Genomic DNA, 15,127 nt, shown 5'->3' with positions numbered 1-15,127 from the left:
GCACTGTATGCACTTTGCAAGGGGAGAGGTTGCACCCCATGTGGCACAGGGAGACAGTAGCCAGTTGGCCGGTATGGCTAGTATGAAGATACTGTGGCCAGAAGGTTGAACCGGGGGTTCATGGGCTGTAAGTGCCCCAGTAATGCGCTGCTAACCCCGGTTCCTGTATATCAGTACAATAAGGATTTGGGCATTGGGTTACCGTATGGGGGGGGCTCCTTGGCTGCTTCTGTGTCTCTCCGGGGGGCGCTGGAGCTTCGGGTGGGTTCATCGGACTCCTCAGAGCTGGAGGGCCCCTCCCCATGATTCAAGTCTGCCAGAGACAAATATCAGTTGGGTCAGATTCTTATTGCCTGGACCTGCCCATTACACACCCAGCGAGCCACAGAGCTCACAATCCATCAGGAAATGATCCCCCACTAACCCATTGGGCCTGGCCCCACCCTCCTGACTTTAATTAGGGCCAGAGAGATCTGACTGGCTGGATGCAGTGCAGGGAATTGTGGGATTTCCCATAATGCCCAAAAACCAGTACCTGCTGCAGGATCAGAACCGCTGGACCCGGACTCCTGCTGCTCCTCTCTCTCCTGGGACTGGGGGAACGGGGGCAGCCGGCTGGAGAGCAGGTCCATGTCAGGCACCTGTGGTGGGGGGGGGGGAATGAAGGAGGATCAGTATGGCAGCTCCGTGCTCCTGTATTCTAAGCAGTAAAGCACCATTGTGCCAGCACTGCATGGGTTAATCAGATCCCGGCGGTCAGTAGAACCACCTACCTCTCCGTGTGTTTATGTGACTGATTTAACCCCTGCAAGCCTGGGAAGAGCAGCACAATTGAGTGCAAAGCAAGAGACAGAGACAAGTAAAGGGCAAGTAACATACGAGGAAATAGGAGTTTCCTATAGACCCTGACTGTCGCTCAGTGACTGGCACTTACCTGGGTATCCAGGAAGGCCCTGCCCATCTCGGACTGGAAGTAGGGGGGGATGTCCCGGCCCCTCATTGCCTCCAGGGTCTCCTTCTGCTCCTGGATTTCTCTCCTGTAGGGGGAGTAAGTGAGACATTGAGTCTCCGCTCATTAAGGAGTTGGTATAAGAGAAATGCCCTGGGGGGGGGCAATAAATCTCTCTTATATCAGGGGAAGGTGAGACCTGCAGTTGAGCAAGAACATAATATGGGAGACAGGCAGGTCCTGAGTGAGATGAAGGGTCCCTTTATATTATTATAACCCCCCCTGGGTATATACACGCCTGGCCAGAGTAAGGAGAGCAGCACATCTGATTGGCTGATGTGTGTAATGGACCTGGTGTAATTGGACTAGTTAAAGGGGTAGTTCACCTTTAACTAGTATGACAAAGACATTGATATTCTGAGACAATTTGCAATTGGTCTTCATTTTTTATTATTTGTGGTTTTTCAATCGTTTAGCTTTTTGTTTAGAAGTTCCTCAGCGGCTCTCTAGTTGCTAGGGTCCTGGTTACCTTAGCAACCAGACAGGAATATGAATAGGAGAGGGGTCTGAATAAAAAGATAAGGAATAAAAAGTAACAATAAAACTGGAGCCTCACAGAGCAATAGGGTTTGGTTGCCGGGGTCAGTGACCCCCATTTGAAAGCTGCAAAAATTTAGAAGATGGCAAATAACTCAAAAACTATAAAAAAATAAATAATGAAGACCAATTGCAAAGGACATTCTATAATGTACTGAAAGAATATTGTCTATGGTGCCCGACTGAGGCAGAAGGTCCCATTTCCTGTTCTACCCTGAATGGGCAGAGAGACCCCCAGCCCTCGGTCTGTCTGTCTGTCTGTCTCTGAAGAAAAGAGATGCTATTTAGCCCCCCCCCCAAGGCTACCAGAGCTCTCATTGGCCACATACATCTAATTGCTGCACTTGGAGTAGGATTTAATGGAATAAAACTAGTTACAGCCCCTGCAGTTCTTGGTACCTAGTGCCACCTAGTGCCCCCAATGTGGAATTACACCCCCAGCCACTCACCTTATCTCTTGCCAGTCTCCCCCATGTCTGTGCGGCTGGGCTGGGGGGGCAGGAGGCTCTGGGCTGGGGGCAACTGCGCTCTCATACAGGGTAACAATGTCATCTGGAAATAAACAGAGGGGAAACAGGGAGGTGAGTCTCATTGGTTTGGACTCAAATGGGCGGGTCCAGGGCAGAATAGGGGGTTGTACCTTGAACTTGGTCCAAACTTGATATTTGTGATGATTCTCTGGATTCTGGAAACGACTGAAAAACAGAGGAAGATGGGAAACATTGGTTATGTGTACAGTACAGAGTATGGGGGGGCCAATCCCCTGTACAGTACAGAGTATGGGGGGGCCAATCCCCTGTACAGTACAGAGTATGGGGGGGCAGTCCCCTGTACAGTACAGAGTATGGGGGGGCCAATCCCCTGTACAGTACAGAGTATGGGGGGGCAGTCCCCTGTACAGTACAGAGTATGGGGGGGGCCAATCCCCTGTACAGTACAGAGTATGGGGGGCCAATCCCCTGTACAGTACAGAGTATGGGGGGGCAGTCCCCTGTACAGTACAGAGTATGGGGGGGCCAATCCCCTGTACAGTACAGAGTATGGGGGGCAGTCCCCTGTACAGTACAGAGTATGGGGGGCCAATCCCCTGTACAGTACAGAGTATGGGGGGCCAATCCCCTGTACAGTACAGAGTATGGGGGGGCAGTCCCCTGTACAGTACAGAGTATGGGGGGGGCAGTCCCCTGTACAGTACAGAGTATGGGGGGGGGGCAGTCCCCTGTACAGTACAGAGTATGGGGGGGGCAGTCCCCTGTACAGTAAAGAGTATGGGGGGGGCAGTCCCCTGTACAGTACAGAGTATGGGGGGGGGGCAGTCCCCTGTACAGTAAAGAGTATGGGGGGGGGCAGTCCCCTGTACAGTACAGAGTATGGGGGGGGCAGTCCCCTGTACAGTACAGAGTATGGGGGGGGGCAATCCCCTGTACAGTACACAGTATGGGGGGGCAGTCCCCTGTACAGTACAGAGTATGGGGGGCAGTCCCCGTACAGTACAGATGGGGGGGCAGTCCCCTGTACAGTACAGAGTATGGGGGGCAGTCCCCTGTACAGTACAGAGTATGGGGGGGCAGTCCCCTGTACAGTACAGGAGTATGGGGGGGCCAATCCCCTGTACAGTACAGAGTATGGGGGGGGCAAGTCCCCTGTACAGTACAGAGTATGGGGGGGGCAGTCCCCTGTACAGTACAGAGTATGGGGGGCAGTCCCCTGTACAGTACAGAGTATGGGGGGGGCAGTCCCCTGTACAGTACAGAGTATGGGGGGGGGCAGTCCCCTGTACAGTACAGAGTATGGGGGGGGCAGTCCCCTGTACAGTACAGAGTATGGGGGGGGCAGTCCCCTGTACAGTACAGAGTATGGGGGGGGGCAGTCCCCTGTACAGTACAGAGTATGGGGGGGGCAATCCCCTGTACAGTACACAGTATGGGGGGGGCAGTCCCCTGTAAAGTACAGAGTATGGGGGGGCAGTCCCCTGTACAGTACAGAGTATGGGGGGGGCAGTCCCTGTACAGTACAGAGTATGGGGGGGCCAATCCCCTGTACAGTACAGAGTATGGGGGGGGCAGTCCCCTGTACAGTACAGAGTATGGGGGGGGCAGTCCCCTGTACAGTACAGAGTATGGGGGGCAGTCCCCTGTACAGTACAGAGTATGGGGGGGGCAGTCCCCTGTACAGTACAGAGTATGGGGGGGGCAGTCCCCTGTACAGTACAGAGTATGGGGGGGGCAGTCCCCTGTACAGTACAGAGTATGGGGGGGCAGTCCCCTGTACAGTACAGAGTATGGGGGGGCAGTCCCCTGTACAGTACAGAGTATGGGGGGGGGCAGTCCCCTGTACAGTACAGAGTATGGGGGGGGCAGTCCCCTGTACAGTACAGAGTATGGGGGGGGCAGTCCCCTGTACAGTACAGAGTATGGGGGGCAGTCCCCTGTACAGTACAGAGTATGGGGGGGGGGCAATCCCCTGTACAGTACAGAGTATGGGGGGGGGCAGTCCCCTGTACAGTACAGAGTATGGGGGGGGCAGTCCCCTGTACAGTACAGAGTATGGGGGGGCAGTCCCCTGTACAGTACAGAGTATGGGGGGGGCAGTCCCCTGTACAGTACAGAGTATGGGGGGGGGGGCAATCCCCTGTACAGTACACAGTATGGGGGGGGCAGTCCCCTGTAAAGTACAGAGTATGGGGGGGCAGTCCCCTGTACAGTACAGAGTATGGGGGGGGCAGTCCCCTGTACAGTACAGAGTATGGGGGGCCAATCCCCTGTACAGTACAGAGTATGGGGGGGGCAGTCCCCTGTACAGTACAGAGTATGGGGGGGGCAGTCCCCTGTACAGTACAGAGTATGGGGGGGCAGTCCCCTGTACAGTACAGAGTATGGGGGGGGCAGTCCCCTGTACAGTACAGAGTATGGGGGGGGCAGTCCCCTGTACAGTACAGAGTATGGGGGGGCATCCCTGTACAGTACAGAGTTGGGGGGGCAGTCCCCTGTACAGTACAGAGTATGGGGGGGGCAGTCCCCTGCTACAGTACAGAGTATGGGGGGGCAGTCCCCTGTACAGTACAGAGTATGGGGGGGGCAGTCCCCTGTACAGTACAGAGTATGGGGGGGGCAGTCCCCTGTACAGTACAGAGTATGGGGGGGGCAGTCCCCTGTACAGTACAGAGTATGGGGGGGCAGTCCCCTGTACAGTACAGAGTATGGGGGGCCCTGTAAGGGGGGGGCAATCCCCTGTACAGTACAGAGTATGGGGGGGGGCAGTCCCCTGTACAGTACAGAGTATGGGGGGGCAGTCCCCTGTACAGTACAGAGTATGGGGGGCAGTCCCCTGTACAGTACAGAGTATGGGGGGGCAGTCCCCTGTACAGTACAGAGTATGGGGGGGGCAGTCCCCTGTACAGTACAGAGTATGGGGGGCAGTCCCCTGTAAAGTACAGAGTATGGGGGGGCAGTCCCCTGTACAGTACAGAGTATGGGGGGGGCAGTCCCCTGTACAGTACAGAGTATGGGGGGGCCAATCCCCTGTACAGTACAGAGTATGGGGGGGCAGTCCCCTGTACAGTACAGAGTATGGGGGGGGCAGTCCCCTGTACAGTACAGAGTATGGGGGGGCAGTCCCCTGTACAGTACAGAGTATGGGGGGGGCAGTCCCCTGTACAGTACAGAGTATGGGGGGGGCAGTCCCCTGTACAGTACAGAGTATGGGGGGGCAGTCCCCTGTACAGTACAGAGTATGGGGGGGCAGTCCCCTGTACAGTACAGAGTATGGGGGGGGCAGTCCCCTGTACAGTACAGAGTATGGGGGGGGCGGTCCCCTGTACAGTACAGAGTATGGGGGGGGCAGTCCCCCTGTACAGTACAGAGTATGGGGGGGCAGTCCCCTGTACAGTACAGAGTATGGGGGGGGCAGTCCCCTGTACAGTACAGAGTATGGGGGGGGGCAGTCCCCTGTACAGTACAGAGTATGGGGGGGGCAGTCCCCCTGTACAGTACAGAGTATGGGGGGGGGCAATCCCCTGTACAGTACACAGTATGGGGGGGCAGTCCCCTGTAAAGTACAGAGTATGGGGGGGGCAGTCCCCTGTACAGTACAGAGTATGGGGGGGGCAGTCCCCTGTACAGTACAGAGTATGGGGGGGCCAATCCCCTGTACAGTACAGAGTATGGGGGGGGCAGTCCCCTGTACAGTACAGAGTATGGGGGGGCAGTCCCCTGTACAGTACAGAGTATGGGGGGGCAGTCCCCTGTACAGTACAGAGTATGGGGGGGGGCAGTCCCCTGTACAGTACAGAGTATGGGGGGGTCCGACAGTACAGAGTATGGGGGGGGCAGTCCCCTGTACAGTACAGAGTATGGGGGGGCAGTCCCCTGTACAGTACAGAGTATGGGGGGCAGTCCCCTGTACAGTACAGAGTATGGGGGGGCAGTCCCCTGTACAGTACAGAGTATGGGGGGGGCAGTCCCCTGTACAGTACAGAGTATGGGGGGGCAGTCCCCTGTACAGTACAGAGTATGGGGGGGGCAGTCCCCTGTACAGTACAGAGTATGGGGGGGCAGTCCCCTGTACAGTACAGAGTATGGGGGGGGGGCAATCCCCTGTACAGTACAGAGTATGGGGGGGCAGTCCCCTGTACAGTACAGAGTATGGGGGGGGGCAGTCCCCTGTACAGTACAGAGTATGGGGGGGGCAGTCCCCTGTACAGTACAGAGTATGGGGGGGCAGTCCCCTGTACAGTACAGAGTATGGGGGGGGGCAATCCCCTGTACAGTACACAGTATGGGGGGCAGTCCCCTGTACAGTACAGAGTATGGGGGGGCAGTCCCCTGTACAGTACAGAGTATGGGGGGGCAGTCCCCTGTACAGTACAGAGTATGGGGGGGCCGGTCCCCTGTACAGTACAGAGTATGGGGGGGGGCGGTCTCCTGTACAGTACAGAGTATGGGGGGGGGCAGTCCCCTGTACAGTACAGAGTATGGGGGGGCCGGTCCCCTGTACAGTACAGAGTATGGGGGGGGCAGTCCCCTGTACAGTACAGAGTATGGGGGGGGCAGTCCCCTGTACAGTACAGAGTATGGGGGGGGCAGTCCCCTGTACAGTACAGAGTATGGGGGGCCGGTCCCCTGTACAGTACAGAGTATGGGAGGGGCGGTCTCCTGTACAGTACAGAGTATGGGGGGGGCGGTCCCCTGTACAGTACAGAGTATGGGGCGGGGCAATCCCCTGTACAGTACAGAGTATGGGGGGGCAGTCCCCTGTACAGTACAGAGTATGGGGGGGCGGTCCCCTGTACAGTACAGAGTATGGGGGGGCAGTCCCCTGTACAGTACAGAGTATGGGGGGGCCGGTCCCCTGTACAGTACAGAGTATGGGGGGGGCAGTCCCCTGTACAGTACAGAGTATGGGGGGGCAGTCCCCTGTACAGTACAGAGTATGGGGGGGCCGGTCCCCTGTACAGTACAGAGTATGGGAGGGGCGGTCTCCTGTACAGTACAGAGTATGGGGGGGCGGTCCCCCTGTACAGTACAGAGTATGGGGGCGGGGCAATCCCCTGTACAGTACAGAGTATGGGGGCGGGGCAATCCCCTGTACAGTACAGAGTATGGGGGGGGCAGTCCCCTGTACAGTACAGAGTATGGGGGCGGGCAATCCCCTGTACAGTACAGAGTATGGGGGGGGCAGTCCCCTGTACAGTACAGAGTATGGGGGGGGCAGTCCCCTGTACAGTACAGAGTATGGGGGGGCCGGTCCCCTGTACAGTACAGAGTATGGGGGGGGCAGTCCCCTGTACAGTACAGAGTATGGGGGCGGGGCAATCCCCTGTACAGTACAGAGTATGGGGGGGCAGTCCCCTGTACAGTACAGAGTATGGGGGGGGGGCAGTCCCCTGTACAGTACAGAGTATGGGGGGGGGCAATCCCCTGTACAGTACAGAGTATGGGGGGGGCAGTCCCCTGTACAGTACAGAGTATGGGGGGCGGTCTCCTGTACAGTACAGAGTATGGGGGGGGCAGTCCCCTGTACAGTACAGAGTATGGGGGCGGGGCAATCCCCTGTACAGTACAGAGTATGGGGGGGCAGTCCCCTGTACAGTACAGAGTATGGGGGGGGCAGTCCCCTGTACAGTACAGAGTATGGGGGCGGGGCAATCCCCTGTACAGTACAGAGTATGGGGGGGGCAGTCCCCTGTACAGTACAGAGTATGGGGGGGCAGTCCCCTGTACAGTACAGAGTATGGGGGCGGGGCAATCCCCTGTACAGTACAGAGTATGGGGGGGGGGGCAGTCCCCTGTACAGTACAGAGTATGGGGGGGGGGCAATCCCCTGTACAGTACAGAGTATGGGGGGGGCAGTCCCCTGTACAGTACAGAGTATGGGGGGGCGGTCTCCTGTACAGTACAGAGTATGGGGGGGGCAGTCCCCTGTACAGTACAGAGTATGGGGGCGGGGCAATCCCCTGTACAGTACAGAGTATGGGGGGGGCAGTCCCCTGTACAGTACAGAGTATGGGGGGGGCAGTCCCCTGTACAGTACAGAGTATGGGGGCGGGGCAATCCCCTGTACAGTACAGAGTATGGGGGGGGCAGTCCCCTGTACAGTACAGAGTATGGGGGGGGCAGTCCCCTGTACAGTACAGAGTATGGGGGGGGCAGTCCCCTGTACAGTACAGAGTATGGGGGGGGCCGGTCCCCTGTACAGTACAGAGTATGGGGGGGGCGGTCTCCTGTACAGTACAGAGTATGGGGGGGGCAGTCCCCTGTACAGTACAGAGTATGGGGGCGGGGCAATCCCCTGTACAGTACAGAGTATGGGGGGGGGCAATCCCCTGTACAGTACAGAGTATGGGGGGGCAGTCCCCTGTACAGTGCAGAGTATGGGGGGGCCAATCCCCTGTACAGTACAGAGTATGGGGGGGGCAGTCCCTTGTACAGTACAGAGTATGGGGGGGCCAATCCCCTGTACAGCACAGAGTATGGGGGGCCAATCCCCTGTACAGTACAGAGTATGGGGGGGGCAATCCCTTGTACAGTACAGAGTATGGGGGGGCCAATCCCCTGTACAGCACAGAGTATGGGGGGCCAATCCCCTGTACAGTACAGAGTATGGGGGGGCCAATCCCCTGTACAGTACAGAGTAGGAGGGGCCGATTCCCTGTACAGTACAGAGTAGGAGGGGCCGATTCCCTGTACAGTACAGAGTAGGAGGGGCCGATTCCCTGTACAGCAGAGTAGGAGGGGCCGATTCCCTGTACAGCAGAGTAGGAGGGGCCAATTCCCTGTACAGCAGAGTAGGAGGGGCTGATTCCCTGTACAGTACAGAGTAGGAGGGGCCGATTCCCTGTACAGCAGAGTAGGAGGGGCTGATTCCCTGTACAGTACAGAGTAGGAGGGGCCGATTCCCTGTACAGCAGAGTAGGAGGGGCCAATTCCCTGTACAGCAGAGTAGGAGGGGCACAACAGACTCACCAGGACCAGCTTTAGCAGGTCTGTGGAATTCTCTGTCCTGGGTTCCTTATTGGCTGCCTCCATTAGCTCCGCCTCCTTCTTGCGCACATGATCAATGTATCCCTGCAAATAAGCCCAGTGAATGTGGGTGCATATTCCCACCCTCTGCTGTTATCTGCCCCCGCTCAGTGCCCCTGCCCCCTTACCTTGAGAGATAACTGCAGCCTCTCGCGCTGCTCTTTACTGATTGGCTCATAGCAAGAGAGCTGGCGGATCTGGAGAACCTTGGGGCATTTCAGTGCTGGGGGGTGAGATCTGGCTTCCCCTTTAGCCCCAATACTGAGCCCTTTCCAAACTCCAATGCCCAACGGCGGCCCCGCACGTACCCTCTGTAAGCAAAGGGGGGTAAATACGGGTCTGTCCTGTGTTCTCTATGGGATACAGTAAGTATAGCACCTCCTGGGGTAAAGCCAGGGCTGGGGGTGGGATTGCACCAGTTGTGGGTACAGTAAGTACATTAGCAGGGGGGTAAGGGGGGGTATGTGCCAGGGCTGGCGGGGGGGGACTGTACCAATCACTCAGGGGAGAAGGTATAGGAAGAGAATTTATAGTAAGAGCATTACAAGCTGGGGGGGGTATGTGCCAGGGCTGGGGGGGGGGGACTGTACAATCACTCAGGGGAGAAGATATAGGAAGAGATTATACAGTAAGGGCATTACAAGCTGGGGGGGGGGGGGGACTGTACCAATCACTCAGGGGAGAAGGTATAGGAAGAGAAGATACAGTAAGGGCATTACAAGCTGGGGGGGGTATGTGCCAGGGCTGGGGGGGGGGGGGGGATTGTACCAATCACTCAGGGGAGAAGATATAGGAAGAGAATATACAGTAAGGGCATTACAAGCTGGTGGGGGGGGGGACTGTACCAATCACTCAGGGGAGAAGGTATAGGAAGAGAAGATACAGTAAGGGCATTACAAGCTGGGGAGGGGGGGGGGTGGGACTGTACCAATCACTTACCTCTATAGGGGGAAAGTTGTGGGGTATGTGCCAGGGCTGGGACTGTACCAATCACTCAGGGGAGAAGGTATAGGAAGAGAAGATACAGTAAGGGCATTACAAGCTGGGGAGGGGGGGGGTGGGACTGTACCAATCACTTACCTCTATAGGGGGAAAGTTGTGGGTATGTGCCAGGGCTGGGACTGTACCAATCACTCAGGGGAGAAGGTATAGGAAGAGAAGATACAGTAAGGGCATTACAAGCTGGGGAGGGGGGGGGGGGGTGGGACTGTACCAATCACTTACCTCTATAGGGGAAAGTTGTGGGGTATGTGCCAGGGCTGGGACTGTACCAATCACTCAGGGAGAAGGTATAGGAAGAGAAGATACAGTAAGGGCATTACAAGCTGGGGGGGGGGGGTGGGTATGTGCCAGGGCTGGGGGGGGGGGGGGGTGGGACTGTACCAATCACTTACCTCTATAGGGGGAAAGTTGTGCCACGGTCGGGAGATGAGGTTGGGGGGAACCAGGTCACTTGTTTCTTTCTGTACGACCCACGGAGACGTTTCGGGGAGAGGCTTCAGGACGGTGATGAACTGGATTCCTGAGAGATCGGATGGAAATATATTAAAGGATGGGGGGGGGCTCACCTTAAAGTTAACTTTTAATAAGTAATAGAATGGCCTATTCTTAGCAACTTTGAAATTGGTTTTCATTATTTATTTTCTGTAGTTTTTGAATTATTTGCCTTTTTGCAGCTTTCAAATGGGGGTCACTGACCCCGGCAGCCAAACCCTATTGCTCTGTGAGGCTCCAGTTTTATTGTTATTGTTACTTTTTATTCCTTATCTTTCTATTCAGCCCCTCCCCTATTCATATTCCTGTCTTGGATTCAAACCACTGTCTGGTTGCTAAGGTAACCAGGACCCTAGCAACTAGAGAGCTGCTGAGGAACTTCTAAACAAAAAGCTAAATGATTGAAAAACCACAAATAATAAAAATGAAGACCAACTGCAAATTGTCTCAGACAACAGCCACACTCCATGCCCAGTAGGATGCACCGCAGGGGGTTATGGCATAGTTGGGCAGAGAGGGGGCAATTCCTGTGACCCACCTGGCAGTTCCGGCGCCGGTTCCCGGATCACCGCAGTCGCAGGGTCGGAGTAACAAGAAGCCAAGAAATCTTCCACTTCCCGATTGCGGAGAATCTCCCCCCCGGAGCCGTCGGCATTTACAATGAAGAACCTAATGGAATGGCAACAAGGACTGAGGGGAACTGGTCCATATTGGCCATGGGCTCCCTACTGGGCCGGAGCTTCCTATTAGTGCAAATCATTCATATAGAATGGTCTCCAATACCCAACACCAACACTAGGGGTACCAGGACCCCCCAGTGCAGCCCAGTACGGGGGGGGCCATGCAAAGACTGGGTGGTACCATCATATATGTTCTATACATGTTCCTCGTACCTGGGCACGTGCAGATCATACACCTCAGGGCTGGGTTCCCTGGTATCAGCCTCTGCCAGGCCTTTCTCACCATCCTCCTCTTCCTCGCCGCTCTCCCCACTGGCAATATGCACCGATGTGCTCCCATCTACCAGCACCTGGGGGGGATATTGTACCAGTTTATAGGGGTCTGTGCCACTCCCGGTGCCCAACATCTGCCAGGCCCAGCGGCTGAATCAATGGTGCCAAGGTTACCTGGAAGAGGTTCCCCTCTGGATCTAGAACCTCACAGATCACTGGCGCCGTGTGACTCATGATGTAACTTCCTGGGGGCAGGTCCTTCTGCCTGGGGGAGGCCAAAATGGAGGCGCTTGTGCGAGGAGAGTAGACTGCGTCGCCATCCTGGTTGATGGTCAGGGTGCCAGACATGGAGGGGTGCACCTACCCGAAACAGGGACAGAACCAGATTGAGCAAGAGATGGAGCTCCAGCTGTATGTGCCCTGTCATTGGTCACTTTCTGACACTGGCACCGCCCCATTCATTCACTGTTCTACACTTGCCACCCAGGGTCCCCCACAACAGACAGCACTGTGGACCCCCCCAAGGTAGGAAGACAGATCTCCCATTCTCCATCCCTAGATCCATGCACAGGGGTGGGAGGGGCTATTTATCTAGAACAGAATACCTGATAGGTCCCCTGAGGCGTTGCCAGAACCTCAGTCCCATCCCCAAACACGACGCAGCAGATATTCTCTTCCTGGTTCAGTATAACGGTGGCGAAGTCTGGGCTCTCAACTCGTACAAACTCCACCCTCTTTATGACAGTGGGCGGGACTTCCCCTGTGAAACAGGAAAGGGTTCCACTCAGTGCCATGTGTGGATATGGATCAGCACCATACAATGCAGAACGATACCATAACAGATTTAATGCCCATAGAAATATTAGGGGTGCAAGTGGATGGCCCCCCAGTACCTGTTTCCATGTGGTCCCGCAGTACCGGCATCTCAGTCTCCTGGTAGAATGTTGTGATCCTGGTACCGTCTGCGTGTTCTACGATCTTGGTCCCATCGGACTTGAGCACAGTAACAACCTGATCTTCTCGAGTGATCATCACCTTGGGACATGGAACAATAAGGGTTAAGGGGACTACTGCCCAATAGGGTACAAGTCCCCCCCAGGAGCGCTGTGGCACCGCTATGGCAGTAATTAGCCCAATAGGGTACAAGCCCCCCCATTAGCGCTGTGGCACCGCTATGGCAGTAATTAGCCCAATAGGGTACAAGCCCCCCCATTAGCGCTGTGGCACCGCTATGGCAGTAATTAGCCCAATAGGGTACAAGTTCCCCCCAGGAGCACTGTGGCACCGTTGGACACCAGTACGGATCTCCATGGGGACCACTCACCGTTCCATTTACAGGGTCGGTAGCCATGTAGGACATAAGGGGGTTCAGCTCCAGCCTCTCAGAGCCCCTGGTACCAATCTGTTGCCCAGAGGAGGTGGTTGTAATCCAGGTGCCCGCTGGCTTGACATTAGTGGCGCTTGAAGTTAAAGGGGAAGTTTCGGGAAAAGAGGGTTCCGGAATCTCCATCTTGCCCACTGGCACTTTTTGGCCACTTTTGCCTATTGAGCAGAGAGAGAACAATCAGGACTTAATAAAATAAGTGACAATTGCAGATAATGTTTCCCACTCAGCGTGCCCATGTAGAAATACCCATAATTCTATGCAGCAGTGTTGCCAAGTCCCAGTCTGAAGGTCCCAGGGGTTAATTATATGGACTTATTGGGCCCATTTCAAGGGCTTCCACTTGCACAGACTCCATTATGCTGCTAATTACAGCACTGCCTGCATTTCCAACTGACACCACTAGGGGGCAGTAATATAACAGCCAGAAGCCTGGTCACCAACCTGCACCATCCCAGTTCCCATCATCCCCCGTCAGACAATGACTCCGAATCCATAACAGGAAACAGGAAGTACCTTTCCTAACTTCTGCCGCTGCCTCTTTAGATTCCTGGGGGGTCGTGGGAAGTGACTGAGGTGGTGGCTCCGTCTCGGCATGTGCTGAAGCCTCTCCAGATGATGATGGCGGGGGTGTCTGGGGCTGGACAATGGGACCAGAGTCTGGACTTCTGCTGATTGTCCCATCAGGAAACAGAACCTAGCACAGGACATTGGTAATAAGATAAACATATATCAGAGCTACCTCTGTCTACTATACTACTGGCCAGGTTCTAGATCAGAGCTACCTCTATATACTTTACTGCTGGCCAGATTCTAGATCAAAGCTACCTCTATAGACTTTACTGCTGGCCAGATTATAGATCAGAGCTACCTCTATAGATTTTACTGCTGGCCAGATTCTAGATCAGAGCTACCTCTATAGACTTTACTGCCGGCCAGATTCTAGATCACATCTACCTCTATAGACTTTACTGCAGGCCAGATTCTAGATCAGATCTACCTCTAAAGACTTTACTTCCGGCCAGATTCTAGATCAGAGCTACCTCTGTCTACTATACTGCTGGCCAGATTCTAGATCAGATCTACCTCTATAGACTTTACTGCCGGCCAGATTCTAGATCAAAACTATCTCAACACACTTTACTACTGCCCAGATTCTACATCAGAGCCACCTCTATCCACTATACTGCTGTCCAAATTCTAGATCATGGCTACCTCTATAGACTTTACTACTGGCCAGATTCTACATCAGAGCTACCTCTATCCACTATACTGCTGTCCAGATTCTAGATCATGGCTACCTCTATAGACTTTACTGCTGGCCAGATTCTACATCAGAGCTACCTCTATCCACTATACTGCTGTCCAGATTCTAGATCATGGCTACCTCTATAGACTTTACTACTGGCCAGATTCTACATCAGAGCTACCTCTATCCACTATACTGCTGTCCAGATTCTAGATCATGGCTACCTCTATAGACTTTACTACTGGCCAGATTCTACATCAGAGCTACCTCTATCCACTATACTGCTGTCCAGATTCTAGATCATGGCTACCTCTATAGACTTTACTGCTGGCCAGATTCTACATCAGAGCTACCTCTATCCACTATACTGCTGTCCAGATTCTAGATCATGGATGCCTCTATAGACTTTACTGCTGGCCAGATTCTAGATCAGAGTTACCTCTATACACTATACTGCTGGCCAGATTCTAGATCAGAGTTACCTCTATACACTATACTGCTGTCCAGATTCTAGATCATGGATACCTTTATAGACTTTACTGCTGGCCAGATTCTACATCAGTGTTACCTCTATACACTATACTGCTGGCCAGATTATACATCAGAGCTACCTCTATACACTATACTGCTGTCCAGATTCTAGATCAGCGGTTCTCAACTGCCTAAGGGGCCGCCTAAGACCATCGGAAAACACATATTTCCGATGGTCTTAGGAATAATTTTATGGTTGGGGGTCACCACAACATGAGGAACTGTATTAAAGGGTTGCGGCATTAGGAAGGTTGAGAACCACTGTTCTAGATCATGGCTACCTCTATATGCCATACTGCTGTCCAGATTCTAGATCATGGCTACCTCTATATGCCATACTGCTGTCCAGATTCTAGATCCGAGCTACCTCTATACATTATACTGCTGTCCAGATTCTAGATCATGGCTACCTCTATAAGCCATACTGAGGTCCAGATTCTAGATCAGAGC

General features: G+C 54.5%; 1 protein-coding gene across 1 annotated transcript in view; it reads right to left on the bottom strand.

Annotated features, from left to right (window-relative positions):
• Positions 1 to 15,127, bottom strand: part of spag17 (sperm associated antigen 17) — a gene marked incomplete in the record, with an annotated part of 127,296 nt that overhangs the window by 13,377 nt on the left and 98,792 nt on the right. The window contains 13 exon segments of the mRNA NM_001130282.1: positions 203 to 313; positions 536 to 641; positions 2,188 to 2,241; positions 9,010 to 9,111; positions 9,195 to 9,377; positions 10,461 to 10,588; positions 11,099 to 11,229; positions 11,454 to 11,590; positions 11,688 to 11,873; positions 12,119 to 12,273; positions 12,407 to 12,548; positions 12,838 to 13,055; positions 13,414 to 13,594. Coding sequence (NP_001123754.1) covers positions 203 to 313; positions 536 to 641; positions 2,188 to 2,241; positions 9,010 to 9,111; positions 9,195 to 9,377; positions 10,461 to 10,588; positions 11,099 to 11,229; positions 11,454 to 11,590; positions 11,688 to 11,873; positions 12,119 to 12,273; positions 12,407 to 12,548; positions 12,838 to 13,055; positions 13,414 to 13,594 — 1,834 coding nt within the window.

Source organism: Xenopus tropicalis, chromosome 2 (assembly GCF_000004195.4).
Source record: "Xenopus tropicalis strain Nigerian chromosome 2, UCB_Xtro_10.0, whole genome shotgun sequence".
In the NCBI taxonomy this organism is placed as follows: domain Eukaryota; kingdom Metazoa; phylum Chordata; class Amphibia; order Anura; family Pipidae; genus Xenopus; species Xenopus tropicalis.
This window is presented reverse-complemented; position numbering and strand designations above follow the sequence as displayed.